Source organism: Ciona intestinalis, chromosome 11 (genome assembly GCF_000224145.3).
Source record: "Ciona intestinalis chromosome 11, KH, whole genome shotgun sequence".
Taxonomy (NCBI): Eukaryota; Metazoa; Chordata; class Ascidiacea; order Phlebobranchia; family Cionidae; genus Ciona; species Ciona intestinalis.
Window position 1 is genome coordinate 3799721 of NC_020176.2, and position 19307 is coordinate 3819027.

The following is a 19307-nucleotide window of genomic DNA, read 5'->3' on the forward strand; positions in this document are numbered from 1 at the left end:
TTTAATTTGCGGTAAATGACTTGTGGTATCTCCTCACCTGGGGAATAAGAACAAAAGTCGTCGCTACGAGTTAGGAAGTGAATCGATTTGAAATCTGTCCCGAATTAATAGACCGTTTAACTTTTAATTATTATTAAAATCTCGAAGAAAACTGCTTTGGCAAAAAAGTTTTCACGTCAGGTATATATAAAACTCTGTCTTTCGTTCATTGGTTTAGAATACATTTACGTCATACATGAATCCAATGACGTCAAGACCTGAAGTTAACGCTGGGAGCTCGGAAGGACATCCGTTGTTTGGTAAGTTGCTTTTAATAATAAATCAATTTAGTGTTTCCTGTTTCAAAAATCCGCACACGTATGATGGGGCTCGTCAATTTTATTGCCCTATTCGAAATATTGGGTTAGTATATAAGCAGATTATATAAATATAATCTTACATTCGTGGGGTATATACTCACAGCAAGAAATAACAGTTATTTTATTTTCCAGTCAACTCAAACTGCGGGATAAAGTTCCCTTTCCCCTTTGGCGGAACAGGACGAAGACGAAACAGAACAAGTTTTTCTCAGCATCAACTATTTATTCTTGAGAGCGCCTTCCAGATTACTCAATATCCCGACATCTTCTACCGAGATGCCCTGGCGTCACGGACTCTGCTCACCGAAGCACGTATTCAGGTATAAAAATGATCGAACGAGTCGTAATGTGCAATGTGATAAAATGTGTGATGTGTCCTAGCACGGATTCATAAAACTATTTTTTACAATTGAAGGACTCAAATAAATTATAGGGTGGGGGGAGATATGACATCTTTAGCACATAATATCTAAATATCCTGATCGCGTTTTAAACAATTAACAATGGTCTGTAAGAGTCGTTGGGATATAGTTTTATAAATCTTTGAATGTTTCTTTTTTTAAAATGGTTTTACTATTAAATGGGATAAGAAAATAGAGTCAAAAGGTGTCCCATCTTCCCCCACCCTATATTGTATAACATGCCTTTGCGTTTAGGTTTGGTTTCAAAATCGAAGGGCGAAATATCGCAAACAACGAAGGAAACTAATTTCTGAAAATGAGACGGAAACCGAAGGAAGTAAGACGTTTGTTTCGCCAGAAACAAGATCAGCATGCGTATCTTTACCTCACCGTACAAATTTGCCAGAAATAGAAGCACCTAGCAAACAAATGTCATCTGAATCTATTCTCGCCTTGAACCAGATATACAGTCAGTACGCTGTAGGTGTGGGCGGTCATACCAGCTCTCAAGTAATGCAAGAAAGTTCGACACCGCATGCCTGCTTCACAAACCCAGCAGTAGGCGGTTTAATGAACGCGATGCATCATCGCCACTTAACTCTTCTGAAAAGCAATAAATCTCACTCAAACGTAGTTTCTGAGTTGGCAAGCATCGCAGCAATGCGACATTGGGATGAGCCAAATGATACCCACCCAGCACTCATGCCCTATGCTCAACACTTCAACACATACTCTCAATGTGAAAAGGAATTTCCACGGTCAAGGCCAAACAGTCCCAGAACAGAAACACACGGATCCGGAGAATTGCGAAACCGCGAAGACGGTTCGGATTCTAGAAAGAGCTCGGACGAAAGCGATCTGGAATAAAAGCTGGTCACATTTGTTTAACTTTAAATCGATATGAACATGGGGCTGTAGGCTACACTGTAGCGTGTATATATATTCAGTAAACAAACAGATATGTGATATTTTGCACTATTAAGCGAATTGTATTCAATACTTGTTGCATCAAAGTTGTCCACGCTTCTAACATGTCAGTTGATTACTGGTATACTTTTTAAATAATACAAAGGCATTTTTTCGAAAATTGTGTAGAAAGTATTTTGCGTGTATTGCAATTGAAGAAGAAATACGTCAAACTTTAACGTCACGAACTTTGGTCGTCACTTTTTGCTAGACCGCTCACCCCATTGATAACTTTTTTCTAACTTCTCTCATCGTTGTCATTTTATGGCAATGAATAAAACGAAATCAATAAACCTGTTAGTTACGATTACTTGCTCATATTACGCGCAGATAATACACCTAACCTTAGCCAAGAAATTGTTTAACTTTAATTTTTGGCCAATTTTTACTCTACGATACTTTGGTTTTATGAAACCAGCGATAAAACGAGACAGATATTAATCGAGTAAAAAAAGTTTTCGGTAAGATCCGACAAAAAGTTGTATCTACAAGTTAGTTGCCTTAACTTTCCCTATTGGGAAGTTAAGGTAACGTAATGTAAGAAATCGTTTAAATTCACTCAAGCTATACTTAATATTATGATGATATAACTGGACAATGATGAAGGCGGTGCAAATTAACTGCTCGCTGATGAAACAAAACGAAGAACGTACATTATTGATCGAATCGAGCGTGCAGTTTTAACAAAATGACTTGTGGATAGACGAGCAAGTTACGTTGAAACAAGTTTATCAGAACAGCAATAAACGTTTCCGATGTCTTCCTACTATTAAGGAGTTATTATGTTGCATTATTTTGCTACAGAACAAAAATGTATGATGGACTAATTGTATTATATGAAGTATTAAATTTAAAAGATATAATGCATTAATTTAATCAACAAATGAAATTATGGAACAGAATGAACTGAAATGAGCTTAAAAAACTGTCAGCATTGTATATTGGTCCTTTTGTGTTTGTTTTTTTGGTGTTAGTGGTTGAATGTTGTATATTCCTGGTTGTTATTGAGTGCCAAGTTTTATTTTGACCAACATAACTGAATCAAATCTACCTCATTTTTTTTATATTGTACAGTTTGTAAAATTATGTGAACTCAAACATGCATTTTAACACTAAACATTGCCGGGTAGGAAATATTACAAAACATCACATGCGTAAATATGCTAGTGGTAATATATGTAGCCTTAATTCGAAACTCAGAAAATTTGTTTTGAAATTTTTGCCATTTATTTACAGAAAATGCAATGTTTACGGTTAAGTGAGAGTTTGTTTTATTGTACTTAAAAAGTATGTTTTTGTTTGTGTTTTATTTGCCCATACCTCAGGATAATGATATGTCGTATACCTCATGTGTTCTTTGATAATATTACAAACCATACGTGCTTTTTCTCACATTTACAGTAACTTTAAAACATGTAATGTTGCACATTAAGTCATTAACACTATGCCGTGTATTCCGTGTTTTAAATAATCACCTTAAAACGTCAGACGTACAACATTTTGTTAATTGCCAAAATTTAAACAGTTAAATATCTTTACCTTTTTAGGCATAATCAACAGCTTTTCTATTAATGAACAAACTTGAATTTTCAATAAATTGTTGCACTGTTTAATCAAATACCTTGTATATAATGTAATCTTCTGTACATACATGTCTTAAAATTTTCAGATGGACATTGTATAGCAGTAAATGTTACATATTTTTCTGTGCTTAAACTGGTGCAAAGAGTGGAGGTTTAATCTCTGCAGTTAAAATGTCAGCTCCAACAAGGAACAGACCATACAGAAAAGCGTCTGTAAGTTTTGTTGACTGTTTTAAAAAAAAGACATAAAAATACAAAAATTACAAACCATATTTTTTTCAGGAGTATTTAGGAACCACTGCAACCAATAAAGTTCAAGCGAAAACGTATGTCATAAAATGTATTACTGTATATTCTATTTTCAGCCAAAACGTAACTGTACAATATATTAATGTATGTTTATGCCTTTGCTTGGGCTGACAGTATAAAGAAAGTGTTCTGCATGGTTGCAATCACAAGTATAGTTTTTATTAATTATTTTGTTATAACTCGCCTAAAGTTTCCAGTTTAGCTTATGTTTCAAACCGTTGCATTTCAATTTATTCGAATTAATAGTATCTTCATTGCTATATACCAAGAAATTAAACTGTACATGTTGTGTCAAAATGTAGCATTTCAAAGATAAGAAATAACAAACTAATCTGTTGCAAACATTTCAGCAACTCATTCACTTCAAACAATGCAAGCGGGGATCATAATTCAGCCAATATCACAAGGAAGATTGAACAAATGTCAGCAGAGTTTGAACAAAAGAAGGAATATTTGCAAAATGAACTTGAAATTTCCCAAAGGAATTTATCAAAAAGCGAGGAACAAATTAAAAAGTAACTTAGTTTCCCTACTTTCCCATTATAAAAGTGGTGTTAATTAAAAATTTTTAGTGTGTTTTAACTTAATTAATTTCCGAAGTTTTTACAGTAATGGTGTAACAGTGTAACACATAATACTTTTCTATTCTTTACAGCCTTCAATCAAGCTATATTTCTTTGCAACAAAAGAATGCCAACTTAGAAGAGCAATTACAAAAGGTAAGTACATTTAAACAATTGATTTGTATTCCAATATTTCATGTCTTTGACTGATTAGTTTATTTCATGTATGCCTTAGTTAGTAAGCATTGGGATTGTGAAACCACCACATGTCATGTGTGTAAATGAGCATATAGTGCATCACATCATGCTGTGGCATAATGAACATTTTGTTTGTTTCAGATGAAATATTTTGAAAATGAGAATCAACTTCTAACCAGAGACGTTGATGATTTAGCCAACAAACTAACAGAGTCCAAGAATGCTCTGCGTAAAGCTCAAGAAGACAATGTTAGTAATATTCTCTGTTTCGCACTTTTTAACTATAATTTGGAAGTTTTTATAAACTATTTAGTTACCTTCTCTTAACATGTTTTGTTAATTTTATTTATATCGGATAATGGTAACAAATAACACTATTTGATTTTCAATAAAACAGGAAAGATTAAGAAAAGATTGCAATGCAGCTGTTCAACTACTTAAATGTCATCCTTCCAATTACCAAGTTCCAAAGCAAGAAAAAGTAAGACTTCCTCATTATTTCAGTAAAGTAGGAAACTTAAGTTATAGCACAGGCATCTTGTCGTCTTGCTATATATTATTGTGTATGGTGCCTTTACATAGAAAAGCCATGGGCCAGGTTTCAGGGCCTGGGGTATAGTTTACCGCACTGGTCTGGGTTACATTTCCTTTGTATTTTTTTAAAAATTATATTTATTCCATATAACGTCTTTACATTGCACTATGTTTAATGCTATTTAACTATGTTATTGTTAATAATATGGCTATAAATCTGCTATTGCTACATAATATTACTTAACATTGCAGCTGCCTGTTGAAATCCAGGAAAAGGTGGAGAATTACAAAGTTCAAGTGCAAGACTACCATGAATACATCAACCCATATGATGATTCAGATAGCGACACGGATGAGGAAAAAACACCATCCAAACATCCATCTCTCATCCATTTAGATGACCAACCACAGCTTCCCAACCCATCAGTATGTTACAATACATCTTGTGTTAATGTTGTTGTGATGCATTTTGTTGATTAGTGTTATAAATTTTTGAGTGATGTTTTGTCACTTTATGTTAAGCATATGAATTCTTATGCTTTGCTGTGGTTATTTTTGCATGAATCATTCTGTGATAAAATACTCCCAGTAAAAGTATAAACCACATTAGACAAATGGTTTATTTTGCCCTTAAGCCATGAGCTGATAATCTTTTACGACTGCACAATCCTTTGTTGCTCGTCTAATCATCTTTGACACACCTTAATTTATGGAATATTAATATGTATTACTGTCTAAGCTTTTTATACCACAAGCAAATAACTGTATAGCATAAGGTATATACAGCTACCACAAACCTAATAACCATAAACATCTGTTTTTTTACCAGTCACCAATGCTCTCAGTCTTATGTTTTACCTCACTGTTTAGTTCTCATGCAGTCACCTCATAGTTTGTCAATTTTTTTTCACAAAACATTTCAGAATCCATCTGTTCCGTTTGAGTTGCTTGCCAATGTGCTTGAAAAGCCAGAGCATGTTTATCTTAACTTGGAACCATCAGATTACATTCGTGACCCCAAACTAACCTCGTTATATAAACCAGGACCAACCAACAAAGCTCTCATCAAACCGGATTATGAAGGTTGTTTTATCATTTCTTGAGTTTAAGCTTTTGAACTTATTTCAAAATCTGTACGAAGAAAAATTAAAACTATTGTGTGTTTGTGTCTTATGTTTGCTGCATTGTGTTGGCTGCTGGCTGTTTACATAATAAGATATCATTATTCATTTTACAATTTGTTATGGTACTATTGTTTGTAGCATCCCATATTTTTAAAACTTCAATTACTCTTCCAGCATTGAAAGAACAAGAATCATCACCATGGCAACGAGCTCCTTCACACGATGTCACTGTTACACAGAACGACGATATTGACGACTCTCCTGCCGGGGCCTACGGTGCGTATTCCGTTGGCAGAAAGCGTAACCAATACAAAACTGATGCAAGGCCTGTAAGTTCTCAACCACCCTCGCAACGAATTATTCCACCAAATAGTCCTGCTCGTAAAATACAACTCTCTCCACCAAAAAGAACCTCGCCAAAGAACGCTGACCCACTAATTTCATTTACACAAGAGGTAAACCCCCAGCAGTCCCAAACTGAGTTGGAGCCCGCTGTCAATCAACTGCAACTCATAGATTTGAGTGACACTCTATCATCACCGCAGCATTACTCACCATTTGAAGCAACCACGCCAGTCACTCCAGGTTCAGACCCAAGTGTTTCAAGCAATAGTTCACCCAGCAAAGTTTCCCAACACTCAGACATATCTCATCTTCATAACGAGAATGAAGATTTTCCTACTTTTAGACGAAACAGCTTTGGCTGTGCACAAGAGTATGGTAACCTAATGAACTGAAAAGCATTGTGTTTATAGAAACTACCTGAATACATTTACAGTGTCAACAGAGTAGAAATATTACATTAATTTGTGGTTAAAATTTAGATGCAATTTATTTTTTTTTGATTAATCATATGTTTTTGATTTCATTTCAAACAAATCATTGCACATGCTGTAGGTTTTTGGTGGACTTTGCCAGTGTTTGTATAAATTACAATTAAAATCTTTATGCCAGGTTTATTACACTATTTTCATTGTGACTTGAATGTACGTTACAATTTTATTTTTTGTGATTTTGACAAATTGAAGCTGTAGATAGGCTTATTCATATAATATTTCATTCTACCTAATATATTCTTTACTTCACATAATAAATCCTAACTTGCCATATAGTATGTTGCTTTTATTAAAACTGTTACAGGGTATGTGCTCTCGTAAGAATTTATACTTTTTTTGCTCACGTTTTAAACTCCCTGTTTAATATAAAAGTCAAAACCGCTTGAAATACGTTTAGCAACAGTGCTCGAAAAGTGAACATTTCCGTAAATTTTAGATGAAGACAAAACGTTGGTAAAAGTCATTTTACAATGATGCTACGGTTAAATAAAAAGACAGTTATAATCGCTTTTTCTGGTTTGTTGGCATTCTTGGTATTTTTTTCCATCTACATGGGCAAAGATATGACTCGTGTTCTACCGTCATCAATCCAAGGTAAAAATATTGACGATTAGTTTTAACATAACGAAACGTGTTAGTTATTAAACAGAGATATATATTTTTTTGTTTCTTAGACACTACACCTGTGTTGTTGGCTGCTGCTCAATTGGATAAACTTTGGAACTATGTTTACACAATGCAGGTAAATAATGTAAGAGTGACCTGGCTGACCTCCATGTGTTAAACCTTATTTTATTTTTTTGCGTAATACAGCAACCTATATGTTAATTTTAGATTTTTTTACATTATAAATTGTTCAAATAGTTTTAAACAGTTCAGGAACACATGTATTTAGATTATTTGTAATTTGTCTGTTTTATAAAGGGTGGGGTGTGACTTACTTTATTTTCTTCAGTATAAATGTACCAAGTCTGAATATCTTGGTGGCAAACCTGAAATGAGGATGGATGGTGCGTATGATTTATGTACTGAAGAGAAGTTCTGGCCCCTAAGTACAAACAAGGACTACAAGTGCCTCATGTATTCATTCGGGGTGGGGTTTGACTTTTCCTTTGATGATGAAATTGCAAAGAAAAAGTGTGAAGTTCATTCATTTGACCCAAGTAAGTCTGGGGTTTATCACCTTGAAGTATCCAGGTTTTTTGAAATTTAAAAAGTAGTATCCAAGTTTTTTGAAATTTAAAAAATAATTATCCAAGTTTTTTGTAAATTAAAAAAGTACCAGTGTAAAATTCTTTAAAACGAGATATTAAAATGGGCAATATGTGAAGAGGTCAGGGCAATATGCCGCAGCATTCCTTCCACACTCACATGGCTCACATTAACATTGCGTAACCAACCACAGGCATGACTTATGAAGACGGTTGGCATCGTGAATCTGGAGTTACTTTTCACAAGACTGGGATCTCAGATGTAGATCTTGATAAAGATAGCAATGGCTGGAAGATGCGAACTTTAAGTTAGACTGTGTGGATGTGTTGTTAAATGTTAAAATGCAAACATATTTTTAGGCCAAGATTTGGCTGATTCACAGTTTGTTTTTAATGGACGTTTTGACGATCTTTGTTAGGCTGCAATGAATAAGCACGGTCTCCAGAAATGTCAGATTTTTAAACCATAATTACTGTCTTTTAGGAGTTATCTATAATTATATATATAATTTGTTTATATTAAATAAAGTTATTATACATAAACCTTTATTTCAATACTCACAAACCTAATTTGCATATTTATAAAGCTAATCTGTTTGTATGTTTTAGAAACTATACTGCAAGAAATGCACCACAATGGACGCTATTTAGATTATTTAAAAGTGGACACCGATGCACCAGGAAACAGGGGAGGCTTTGAGGACGTGGTATGTAACATATTCATAGTTTTGTGCTGTTTTGTTTACACTGGATTTATAGTAGCAGGTAGTACTACACATCATTGAATGACTGCATTTTCGACTAAAAGGATTAGGTTTTATTGTAGATTAGGTACTAATATAAAAGACTGACTGTTATACAAATAGAACTAATTTTAGTTTGTACCATGAATTTAACCACAAATTTCACTCAGCTTCTACAAGAGCTGTTAGATACTGGCCTGCACAAATGTGTTCGTCAATTTGCCATGGAAATCCACCTGGCTGGTCCTCTTACTAAGAAGAAGTGGGCAGATCGGGTTGACACGATATACCGACAACTTCTCCAACTCCGTGATCATGGTTGGAAAATTTACAACACCACAGACAACATACGTTGGGAACCAGATCTAAGTTATACTCAGCTGAAGGGCAAGCAGAAAATTTTATATAATGATGCAATTATATTGTGGGAAGTAGCAATGGTTAATACAGGGAAGGTAGAGCCTTGTCAGCCCAAGTAACTATGTACTAATCAAGATGGAATTGCTGTGTGGTAGACAATATTGCAATGCATTAGGTGGTTTTTAATTTTGGACAAATCTTTGTTAATTTTTTTATGCAACATATTTAGAGAATATTTCATGTTGCACCTATTGCGTTAATGCTGATTTTACTTTACACAGTTTTTTTTGTAAAATTTGGTTGCTTTTTTTAAACGTTTTTTCCACCATAGGCTTTGTAGTTGTGTGATTGAAAGAAGTTCGTTTGCACAAATATTGCTAATTGTTTTGTGTTCCTTACATGAACTTTGTACACACCATATTATCTTCAAGTTTTGTTACCTCAGTCATTAAACTGTTTTATGAACGATAAACATTTCCCAGCATTTAATTTCTTCAACTATTTGTGCATTTTGGGTCTATTAACCTTATCTTTTATACTGTTTTGCGGTTTTCAGTATACTGTATTACAGTTTGCAACTTTCTGCGTTTTTCTGTACTGTTAATAAAATCTGGTTGGTGTCACATTACACAGGAAAAGTCTAGTGAATCTACATTTTTATAAGTGCACATATTAAAGACCTGCTTCGTTTATAGGGATACTAATTATTAATAAGAGTTAAAATCAAGAGATGATCGTGTTTAACGTGGTCAACACTTTTTATTGTCGTAATGAGTTTCGGAAACACTGCAATTCAGATTTAGGGGAAAGTGAAAATGCGTTGTGTGACGTAGAACGAAAACCGAAATTTTAACTCCGTATTGTTGTTAATTTTATCTCTAAACTTAGTTCCGTAAATATCACATTGCAGGTTAACAACATGCATGAAATTTTTATATTTGTTAATATTAACAATATATATATAATATAAGATTAATATTTATCGGATTTTTTGCCTACAGCTTAGGTTAAGATTGAGTTTTCGTCACATTTTGTAAAAAATCCCGATGTTTTAGGGTCAGTGTCAAGAAGTCTTGTACAAGAAGAAACCTATCTATACAGAAATCGTCATATTCCAACATAATGCCTTCCAAGAAAAAGAAATATAACTCCAGATTTCCTCCTGTAAGTTGCTTATACAAGTTATACTAAGAAGTCTTTCAATATTTTATACAAGGCCAAGGGTTCTAGTGAAGAATCTTCCGTAACAACTGAGCTCTAACGTTTAGCCAAATCTTGAACAAAGGATTCTTGGCAATAGTGAAAAATATAGTTAAGTTAAGTTAATATATGGATTAGTAGTTTTGCTTATATAGGGTTTAGCGGTAATCAAATAAAGTAGGAGTTGGATTTTTACACTAGCACCCATATATATTTTTATTAGATTGGTAAATTTCCTTTTTTTATTGAACGTTTTTGGGGTTTACGGTTGAATATCTTAACATTATGTCATGATTTCCTGCCAGGCAAGGATTAAGAAAATAATGCAAACTGATGAAGAGATAGGGAAAGTTTCAGCTGCAGTTCCTGTTTTAATTTGTATCCTTTGTCGTTTTGTAATTAAAGAAAATTAAAATTATTGATAAGCAATTGTGTAAACATGCCAATACAGTGTATTTTGTATGTTTTGTAGATGGCTTTAAAACCAGTACTGGGATTAATCTTGTAAATCTGACCCTTATCCAGTGTTCGTAATAAAATAATTGCTAGGATTCTGTGCTAAAATATCCTATTTTAATTAAATAGAAGACTGATGATACCGTGTTAGGCGAAATATATATCTTTCATAGAATACCATGTCCTTTTTTTTGCCCGTTACGCACTTTATAGCTTTGTTTTCTTAACTCTTTGATTGAAAACCCTGCAGCGAAATGCTTGGAGATGTTTTTAGCCTCCATTTTACAACACACTGGCGAGGTAACGAAAGGAAAACACGCAAAAACCATGTCAACTTCCCATCTGTAAGTTAACTTTACCTAATGTTCTTCTGTTAATTTTTAATATACCTTTTTTAAATCTACTTTATTTATTTACACAAGACATATTTGTTCAGGAGAGAATGCATACAGACAGTAAGTATGTTTGATTTCCTCAAAGATGTTGTAAACTCCATTCCTGAGACACAGAATGAAGAAGAAGGAATTGTACAACCAACCACAGAAGGGCAGGATGACAGTAAAGCTAGGTAGGCTGTTTGTCAGCTTGTGTTTTTTTTTGTTATGTTAACATTTTATTGTTTCATTTTAAAGTATTTTTGTAAAATTATTGTTCTGTTTACTTTTCCTACTGGTTTGTTTGGGTTGTTTCTCTCTAACTTCTATATATATATTGTCAATGTCTTTATAAAGTTTAAGGTAATAACATGAAAACTTATGTCACAGGAGCAAACCACAGCAAGGAGTTGCAAACAAAAGATTAAAACTCGTAAAATCTGAATCAGATCTTGAAATAGAGGTAAATGGAGTTATGTTCAAATATTCTGAACCTTTTATCTTTAATTTTTTTGGTTGATAAGGTAGCTATAATGTTGGGTAATAAAAATATGACTACCTTTTGGGGTTATAGGTTACATACCTAGGTCATAGCATATGTTAAACTTTCAATACTTTAATACATAACATATAAATTAGGAATAAGACTCCAACAATACTGCTATTTGTTTGACCTTTTTTTAAATTCCGGTTTGAATTTTGAAACTTAAACTGCATTAACTGTTTGCACTCCAGACTGATTCTGATGAAAAAGATGGGGAAATCAAAAAAGTTAAAAACACTCACATTTCTCAAACTTCAATACAAACAAGTTTATCTGTTCAAGGGTGAGTTATATTTGTTGGTAATTTTAACTATAACAGACATACAGGTTTAAGGACTAGAATAATAACACAAAACAAATTCCACAAACCACTTTCATTCTTTTATTGTTTTGGATATAATAAACCAAAAATTATTTTTTCAAAACTAAACTGCTGGATTAACAGGTCTGATTTCTATAAAGTAGCCATAAGTTGGCTTTGGATGAAACTAATTTGTCTGAAAGAAGCGACTTTCAACTTAAGGTCCGAGCTGAAAAAACGTCTGATGTTTTCTCTGTCATCTGTGTATGATTTATGTTTGTCTTCTATAAAGTAGATTATAGTTGTTGTTTAATTAGGGTATCTGCGCCTGTTGGAAATCAAAATAAGTTCCATATTCCTCTTGAAAACGTTCTCACTACGGGAGCACACGTTGTGCAGCGAGTGTCAAGTGAGGATGAGTCACTTACAGGGAATCCCCCTCATATGATACCACAAAACCCAGTGGACATGACCTATCAAACGCTGAACACGATGCATAGACCAAAACCAAACTCTGGAGTTGCGGACCATAAGGAACCTCCGCACAAACCAAACAGTTTTGAGCCGCCACTGCACCCAGTGAGGCAACATTCGCAAAGTGATTACAGGCCAACTTACGGCAACGGTATCGCTTACCCTACAGAAGATACAAATCGAATCGTCGATTTTTCGTATCCTTACAACCCGATGTCTGAACACACAAGGGGGCTTGCCTCGTCCATCCATCCAGCGGGTGGCACCAGCAAGTCAAGGTCACACCTCAGTGAACAGGATGATTATGACATCTGACATCTTGTGGCTGACGCTTTTAATCATTTTCCAGTATTTGTCAGATTAAGCAGTCCGCATGAATGGGCACAATCTTCGTATTTTTATCACAAATTGCTATTTCACTTCTGTTTTGTTGCAAATTTAGTTCATTACCAAATCGTATTTTCAATACATTGCTTGACACTCACTACATTAATACTTGGTATTAGTAACACACATGACAACATACGTTCACATTTTTTGTTTTGGTATTAAATTGTAAATTTCATTGTTACATATTGTACCTGTGTATCGACAACCAAGCAGTTATTTTGTGTTTCTCTGCTATAAAAACATCAAATTAATGGCGGTTACAACTCTTCTGTGTGTGGATGAACATGTATGTCTGGTGTGTCAAAACACTCCTATGTTTTATAACTGGACAGTGAGCATAAGTTTCATTGGTTTCTTTACTGTACCTATACTATTTAGACCGGTAAATATAGCACAGCACAGTAGAGTGAGTAAATAGATTTACAACATAATGTCCCAGATTTACTAATCCTGTTTTAACAACGCTCTTTTAGAGTTGTCAGGATATGGTTAAATAATTCTGTAAATATTATCTGTTTGTATTAAATGAATGATAAATGAAAATCGCCCATGGACCATCTTACCCCAATCTGATGTACGTATAGAATCAAAAGAAAGAAACCTAATCTCAATATAATGCTGCTACCAATACAACCTTTCAAAACACACCAGGTAAGTTGACATGTTGAACCTTTGGCGTTTAATAGAAAAATTCACGAACAAAACGAAAATGGCGAACAATTAATCAGGAACAGTATTTATAACTTAACACTTTTGTCGGCTTTCTTTCGTCTAAGGCGGCGCGATTGGGCTTCAAGTTCTCGCACTCTTTCCTCACATTTTTTACGGTGCTCACGAAGAGTTACCATTTTCCTGAGGCTCATCGGTCGGTTTTGCTTTCTTGTTGGCGAAGGGCGGGGTTGAAATCTTGGTTTCGTTACCGAGTTAGAGTTTAGGTCAATGCAGTTTCTGGCAGCGGTTCTGTTGTTTAGGTTTATGCTGCTTGAAAGGGGGCATTGTAGTCGGGAGTGAACTACTTGTGTTTGGGGTGACGGTGAAACTTTAACTGTGGTCTGTGGTTCCAGTCGTTTCTTGCATTGAGTTACTGGTCTTGTTGGTTTCGCACAAGGTTTTGATTTCGTGGACAAGGTTTCTTTTTTCGGCGTCGAAATTTGGAATTTCTGCCAGAACTTTAACAGCTCCCCTGACGTCACTGATTTCGATTTGGCCGGCGACATTTCCCTTACGGCTTGACTTAGTTTTACTCGTGGTGGAGTGCAGTTGAGCACAACGCTGGAGTGGCGCTCTGATATCTCCGGAACACGTAATCTTCTATTGAGTGTCGGGCAATCAACCTTCGCTAACCCGAGCGCATTCACAAGGTTCTTCTGGCTGTCTCGGGCACGAAACCACATGCTCATGCTTTGTTCAAAGGATCGTAGATCGGACACCGACTAAAAAAAGAAATAACTTGATTAACAAGTCGAAATCTCTACGTTTCTGACAGTTGATTCCGAACTTATTTTTCAGCGTCTCGACAGTCGGTTTATACGCGATTTAACTACTGATAAACCATGCAGTGATTTTGAATCGTCTGAAACACACAATCCTTTGCTTCTCTAAAATCAGTCACCATTCTGCTATTATGATTACTCTTATATGTGACTATATATATTAACACTCACCAGTCTCTTGAAATGGTCGACAGTGAACTTCATTCTTGAGAGCAGATAATTCAGTGTGGCAAGTATGAATACTGAAGCTAAGGTTGCTAGCAGCTGAGGAAAAAAATACGAATAATGACGTCATCATGGTACAAAGACAGTCAGGCGTTTTATCTGTGACAAGGATCACACGTCATCAGCTCGACTGGTTATACAATTAAAATCGATTCGCAGCGTAATGACCTACATAAACCCGCAGTGATAACACATTAGCTATGAATGGATTCACGCTGTGTTTGAATACATAACCCTAGTTCAACGTACAGACACGGCGACGGCGTACGATTATAATTCAAACTCGTAAAACGTTCCAACGCGTGTGCGCTATTCCATAAAATTTCTAACTTATAATCGCATTATAATTGAGCACATTTCAGTGCGCCGTTGTAACTGGTCGCTAATAACAAGCGTTGTTCTTATTTAAGGTCTTGGTATGTGTTCGCTACTGTGAACTCTGCTCGACTGATACTTCTGACTCTTCACAACCTGTTATATACACGCACCACAGTCAGTGTTAAATGTAACACATTTCATCCCTAGCGCCTCGCGCTCGTCCAACTTCTTTTCGCTTTTTCATGTCGGCGTTTGAAAGCGTCGGCGCTCGAGTTAGCAAATAAGGTCTTTCTTTTCACACTCGGCACCAGTCCAGGGTAGGAGAGATACTACAGACCAATAATCCGCACGAGTATCATCACCTTCGCTAAACAAGTTCTCTAATTCGGGGCATGAGACGCTGGCTACGGTTTTAGAGCGTCTTTTGTTTCAGGTGCGCCTTGCTTCGAAGGTTATTGAGATAACGCTGTGCACTAATCCACAAAACCTTTAAATCTACTAAACAAATGTAAATAGTTTAGAATGTCTCTTTTGCGTTTTGGCTTGCAACATTATTTTATTGTTATCAAAACATATGGACTACAATCACAACAAACACCGTAAGCCGCCGCTTATTAATCCATTTTTGATGATCAGTTTTCGTTCTAATTCACGAACTCAATTAATATAAATGTTTAAACCAAATAAGTCTACATTTTGCGTTGTTGTGTAAAATTTATTCTCTTCGCAGTTTCAATTAATATAATCGTCGTAAATCATATATGCGACACCCAAAAGAAAATTTGTGTCAACCACAATATGAAAAAGGACGCATATAAGAACCTTATACACATTGCAAATCCATTATGGCCTGTTGTTTTTAAAGTTTTAATTGCTACATTATACGATACAAAACATACGCCCAAATGCGTATTGCTACGTACATGCCGACCTATTGCCAATATATTTAGCCAACTAAATGCATATCGTAAAGATTTAATAACATATCATACGGATTTGACGTATAGTTTCTTTTATATGTTACGTAACCCTTAGTACATAAGACTTCACTTTCAAAGACTGCTATGTTGTGTGGTTTAATTCTAGCTCCGTCATACTGAAATTTTATTTTCTAAACTAAACGAAGTTTTTCTTGTAAGATGGCGTGGCCTATTAACTTAGTTAAGAACATTATTGTAGTAATTGTGTTGCTATGTTATGTCAGCTCCACGTTGGGTAAGTTATACAACGTATTGTCTTGATTTTAATCAAACCTTAATTTATAATACCTTTATAGCCTTAGATGAATACCTTCAGCTCATAATATTCACTATTTCCTAATCGCGTGTTTTTAACGATTACGGTTAAATAATTCTTTAAATATTCGTTGTTTACTACCAATTGGGGCGATAAAGAAAATGAAAATATGCCCCATCTTACTCTAACCCGCACATTGTATTAAATACGCAAGTTTATAATTAATGCATGCGTACATTTTTACTCTCTCTTTTTCCTACATACGCGTCGACTTGGGAACAGTTTAATAAACAAAATACAAACAATATTAAATTCATTTGTTTCTTCGCTAGCTATAACGGTAATCTAAATTACGGAACAACTCAAAACAACAGTAGTTAGAATTCGCCATCGATAAACGTATACTAATTTTTGTTTGCTATAAACTACCAGTATTCAACGCCATGCTTATACTAATGCTTGTGCGGCGAGCTGCAATTAAATCCATGCAACCTGCTATAACCTTTCACTCTAAGGATTAGCTTTTGATAAAGAGCAGAAAATCCGCAGTAACTCCCCTGTTATGCAGCTTAAACCGCTATATACGTAGATTGCGTTTCAACATTCGCGTAAATATGTTGAATTTCGGTTCCAAGGTAAAGTCTTATCGATCTTATTTGCCCGTTGTAAACAGTATGTCCTTCCATGAACTCTATATATCTCCATATAAACAAGACTGTCATATATCAATCCCAATATAGGAAAGCTCGCAACAAGCTTTATATCAATTGCTTTGATTAAAATTTCCATGTAAGCTGGACTTCCCGTATATGTGGCTTAATTAGAATTTAGGACGAGCCTTTAATCAAATATAAGCACTAACGTGTTTATTGAACTTATTTATATTTAAATTTCATAGCTTGTCGATTGCATAATACTCGGGCATACGACTGTGTATTTAAATATGTTTGGTATATAATCTCCATTACGAAATAATCCTAGTATTTTTTGTTCAGGTTGTCACATCCCAGGCCACACAAATAAGCGAGCCATAAGCCTAGCCGCATCGGTAGAAATGACCGACGTCCAAAAAATTCGAAACTTTTTCATCCCCTGCGTTAATGACGTGTTTGGTGACGCCAGCTTGGATTTTTCTGGAATCGTTAAGTTTATAACAGACCACTCGCTATGGTATGACGTCACACAGCGTCTGGAATGCGGGTGAATATATATATATAGGATCTACGTACGTGGGTTTTAATTAGATATTATATTAGTGTTTTATCCAATAAACAATAAAAAATGTTTATTTTCTGTTTGAATTACATCCAAATGTCGAATTTTTTAAAGGGCTGCTGTTTAAACGTCTGCGGCAAACATATTGTCCGTGGCGACAGTGTATAAGAAATACAATTAAAATAAAAATAACGAAGATAATTAAACCTTCAGGGAGAAAAACGATACTGTCGAATGTTGGAACGAACGTCTTACTGATGTTTTGACCCGAGGTTCGAAAGAACTTGCTGTGGCACAGGAGTGTGTGGAGCGATATAAAGACTTTGTTAATAATGGAAAATGTAAGTAACCAATTATTCCTGGTACTGTGGGGTAAGATGGGACACTTTTAACACATATTATCAAACTAATCTGCAATCAACAACAGTCTATGGGAGTCGTAAGGGTGATGCGGTTTTATATTTCTTTGAATTTTCATTGTTCACTATCAAATGAAAGTTAGTTTCGGTCATTATAGGTAAACATTTATATACACGATCTACTTAAGAGACCTTTGCTAAAAACTTGATGGAACAGCATTTATCTCTGGTCTTAAGCGTCATCATTTGAAAGTTAATAAATGACATTTTCCGGATCTTTTAGCTTCAAAATATTTGCGTTTCTTTTACAGACAATCCTACCCCGTTGGTTTTTAATAAATTCGACCGAGTGAGGTCCGAAGATCTGTTGAACTGTCCCACTCGAACGCCACGAAAATTCGATCTTTGCGTGAATAACCAATTCGCCAAAGATGAGGTCGAGAATCCAATCGGAAATTTTGATTCTTTGATTGGATTTGTTCAAAGGAAGATGAAATGCAGGTTTTATACCAATTGTGCTCTACTTTTGTTATAAACGATATTTTACAGTTTGTACTCTAACTTCGTATATATGATGTATAAACACGCAGCTGTGTTTTAAGTGACTTTTTTCACTTATGAAATGTAACATGATTTTATTGTTCTACCATATTTTAAGTCAAATGAAATAAACATTGGTATACCAAATTAGATATTTATAATTATTACATTGGTTTTCACAAAACAAACGGTATACACTGGATGTATATACTACCAATATGTTTCACTATACTTCAGTGACTGTGATTGTGGCGAGGTTCTACAAGCCGACAGTGACTTCGCATCGTTCTTCGTGGGCGAGGGACTACAATGCGACTCTTGTTGGTCAACTAGACTGGCAGCATTGGTCAAAAGTCAATCGACTTTAAGTGAAACAACCAAAAAGTGCGCTGCAACTACCAACGACGAAGTTTTTTTGAAAGAGGAAACAATGAGAGTATACTAGGTCATACTCTCGCTGTATCCGTAGGAGTGAGAGCAAGTAAAGAGCCCGAATGGCCGCTTCCATGTTTACATAGCTTATGACTCTTGTCAAATTTACACGAATATATATGCGAATTCGTACAGAGTAGGCTAGTATGCACTATACACATTCCATTTAATGCATATGTTTGTTTAAAAATTGTGTAGCGTTTAATTTGGTGGTGTTTTCACAAGAGCTGTTCTGTTTCTGTAGTGTTAATGTGTTGTCATACATTTGTTCGTTTGTCGAGCGTTTTGTATTATATTAAATACAAGTAAAGTTCGAAACATCCTGTCAGTACAAGTACTTTTGTTGCTTGAACATTGTGTTTAATTGTAACCCTCGCTTTTCGCTAGGACGTTTCAAAAATACCGTATGCTAGAAAGTAGACCCCCCTTTTTTACGATTTTTATAGCATTAACAATTGTAGGGGATTTCCCTCCACACTTTGAAGGCAGAATAAAAGTTGGCGCGTTTTTAATAAAGGGAATATTTTAATTAAGGAACGCTATTTAATATTGGTTTAATAAAC

The 19307-nt window shown here is 35.0% G+C and overlaps 6 protein-coding genes across 7 annotated transcripts; 5 read left to right on the top strand and 1 right to left on the bottom strand.

Moving 5' to 3' along the window:
* Window positions 1-124: 124 nt before the first annotated feature.
* Window positions 125-1847, top strand: LOC778736 (homeobox protein OTX1). Its single transcript, XM_002119663.3, has 3 exons — window positions 125-299; window positions 492-679; window positions 1016-1847. The coding sequence occupies exons 1-3, from the start codon at window positions 236-238 to the stop codon at window positions 1625-1627; spliced, it is 864 nt and encodes a 287-aa protein (XP_002119699.2). The 5' UTR covers window positions 125-235; the 3' UTR covers window positions 1628-1847.
* A 329-nt stretch (window positions 1848-2176) lies between these two features.
* On the top strand, window positions 2177-9815 carry LOC100178742 (tight junction-associated protein 1). The gene is made up of 14 exons (XM_002119929.5): window positions 2177-3522; window positions 3592-3635; window positions 3969-4133; window positions 4274-4337; window positions 4521-4628; window positions 4777-4860; window positions 5166-5339; window positions 5837-5996; window positions 6212-7467; window positions 7548-7615; window positions 7829-8036; window positions 8279-8392; window positions 8694-8791; window positions 8998-9815. Exons 1-9 carry the CDS (start codon window positions 3481-3483, stop codon window positions 6772-6774), a joined length of 1404 nt encoding a protein of 467 aa, XP_002119965.1. The 5' UTR covers window positions 2177-3480; the 3' UTR covers window positions 6775-7467; window positions 7548-7615; window positions 7829-8036; window positions 8279-8392; window positions 8694-8791; window positions 8998-9815.
* LOC100176432 (methyltransferase-like protein 24) lies at window positions 7425-9306 on the top strand. The gene is made up of 6 exons (XM_002119818.3): window positions 7425-7467; window positions 7548-7615; window positions 7829-8036; window positions 8279-8392; window positions 8694-8791; window positions 8998-9306. Exons 1-6 carry the CDS (start codon window positions 7425-7427, stop codon window positions 9304-9306), a joined length of 840 nt encoding a protein of 279 aa, XP_002119854.2.
* A 231-nt stretch (window positions 9816-10046) lies between the features above and the next one.
* On the top strand, window positions 10047-13173 carry LOC100186645. The gene is made up of 7 exons (XM_026836684.1): window positions 10047-10351; window positions 10693-10765; window positions 11094-11187; window positions 11280-11411; window positions 11608-11680; window positions 11953-12044; window positions 12380-13173. Exons 1-7 carry the CDS (start codon window positions 10310-10312, stop codon window positions 12849-12851), a joined length of 978 nt encoding a protein of 325 aa, XP_026692485.1. The 5' UTR covers window positions 10047-10309; the 3' UTR covers window positions 12852-13173.
* Window positions 13174-13467: 294 nt separating this feature from the next.
* LOC100184265 lies at window positions 13468-19050 on the top strand. 2 transcript variants are annotated; one of them, XM_026836685.1, is made up of 5 exons: window positions 13468-13577; window positions 17194-17398; window positions 17627-17754; window positions 18084-18273; window positions 18550-19050. In XM_026836685.1, the coding sequence occupies exons 2-5, from the start codon at window positions 17253-17255 to the stop codon at window positions 18755-18757; spliced, it is 672 nt and encodes a 223-aa protein (XP_026692486.1). In that variant the 5' UTR covers window positions 13468-13577; window positions 17194-17252; the 3' UTR covers window positions 18758-19050. The 2 variants fall into 2 exon arrangements, with proteins under 2 accessions (XP_026692486.1, XP_002121274.1); XM_002121238.4 differs by lacking the exon at window positions 13468-13577 and adding an exon at window positions 14939-16177.
* LOC100175578 lies at window positions 13583-14726 on the bottom strand. Its single transcript, XM_026836686.1, has 2 exons — window positions 14591-14726; window positions 13583-14359 (listed from the first exon to the last, which is right to left on the bottom strand). The coding sequence occupies exons 1-2, from the start codon at window positions 14621-14623 to the stop codon at window positions 13664-13666; spliced, it is 729 nt and encodes a 242-aa protein (XP_026692487.1). The 5' UTR covers window positions 14624-14726; the 3' UTR covers window positions 13583-13663.
* Window positions 19051-19307: the final 257 nt, after the last annotated feature.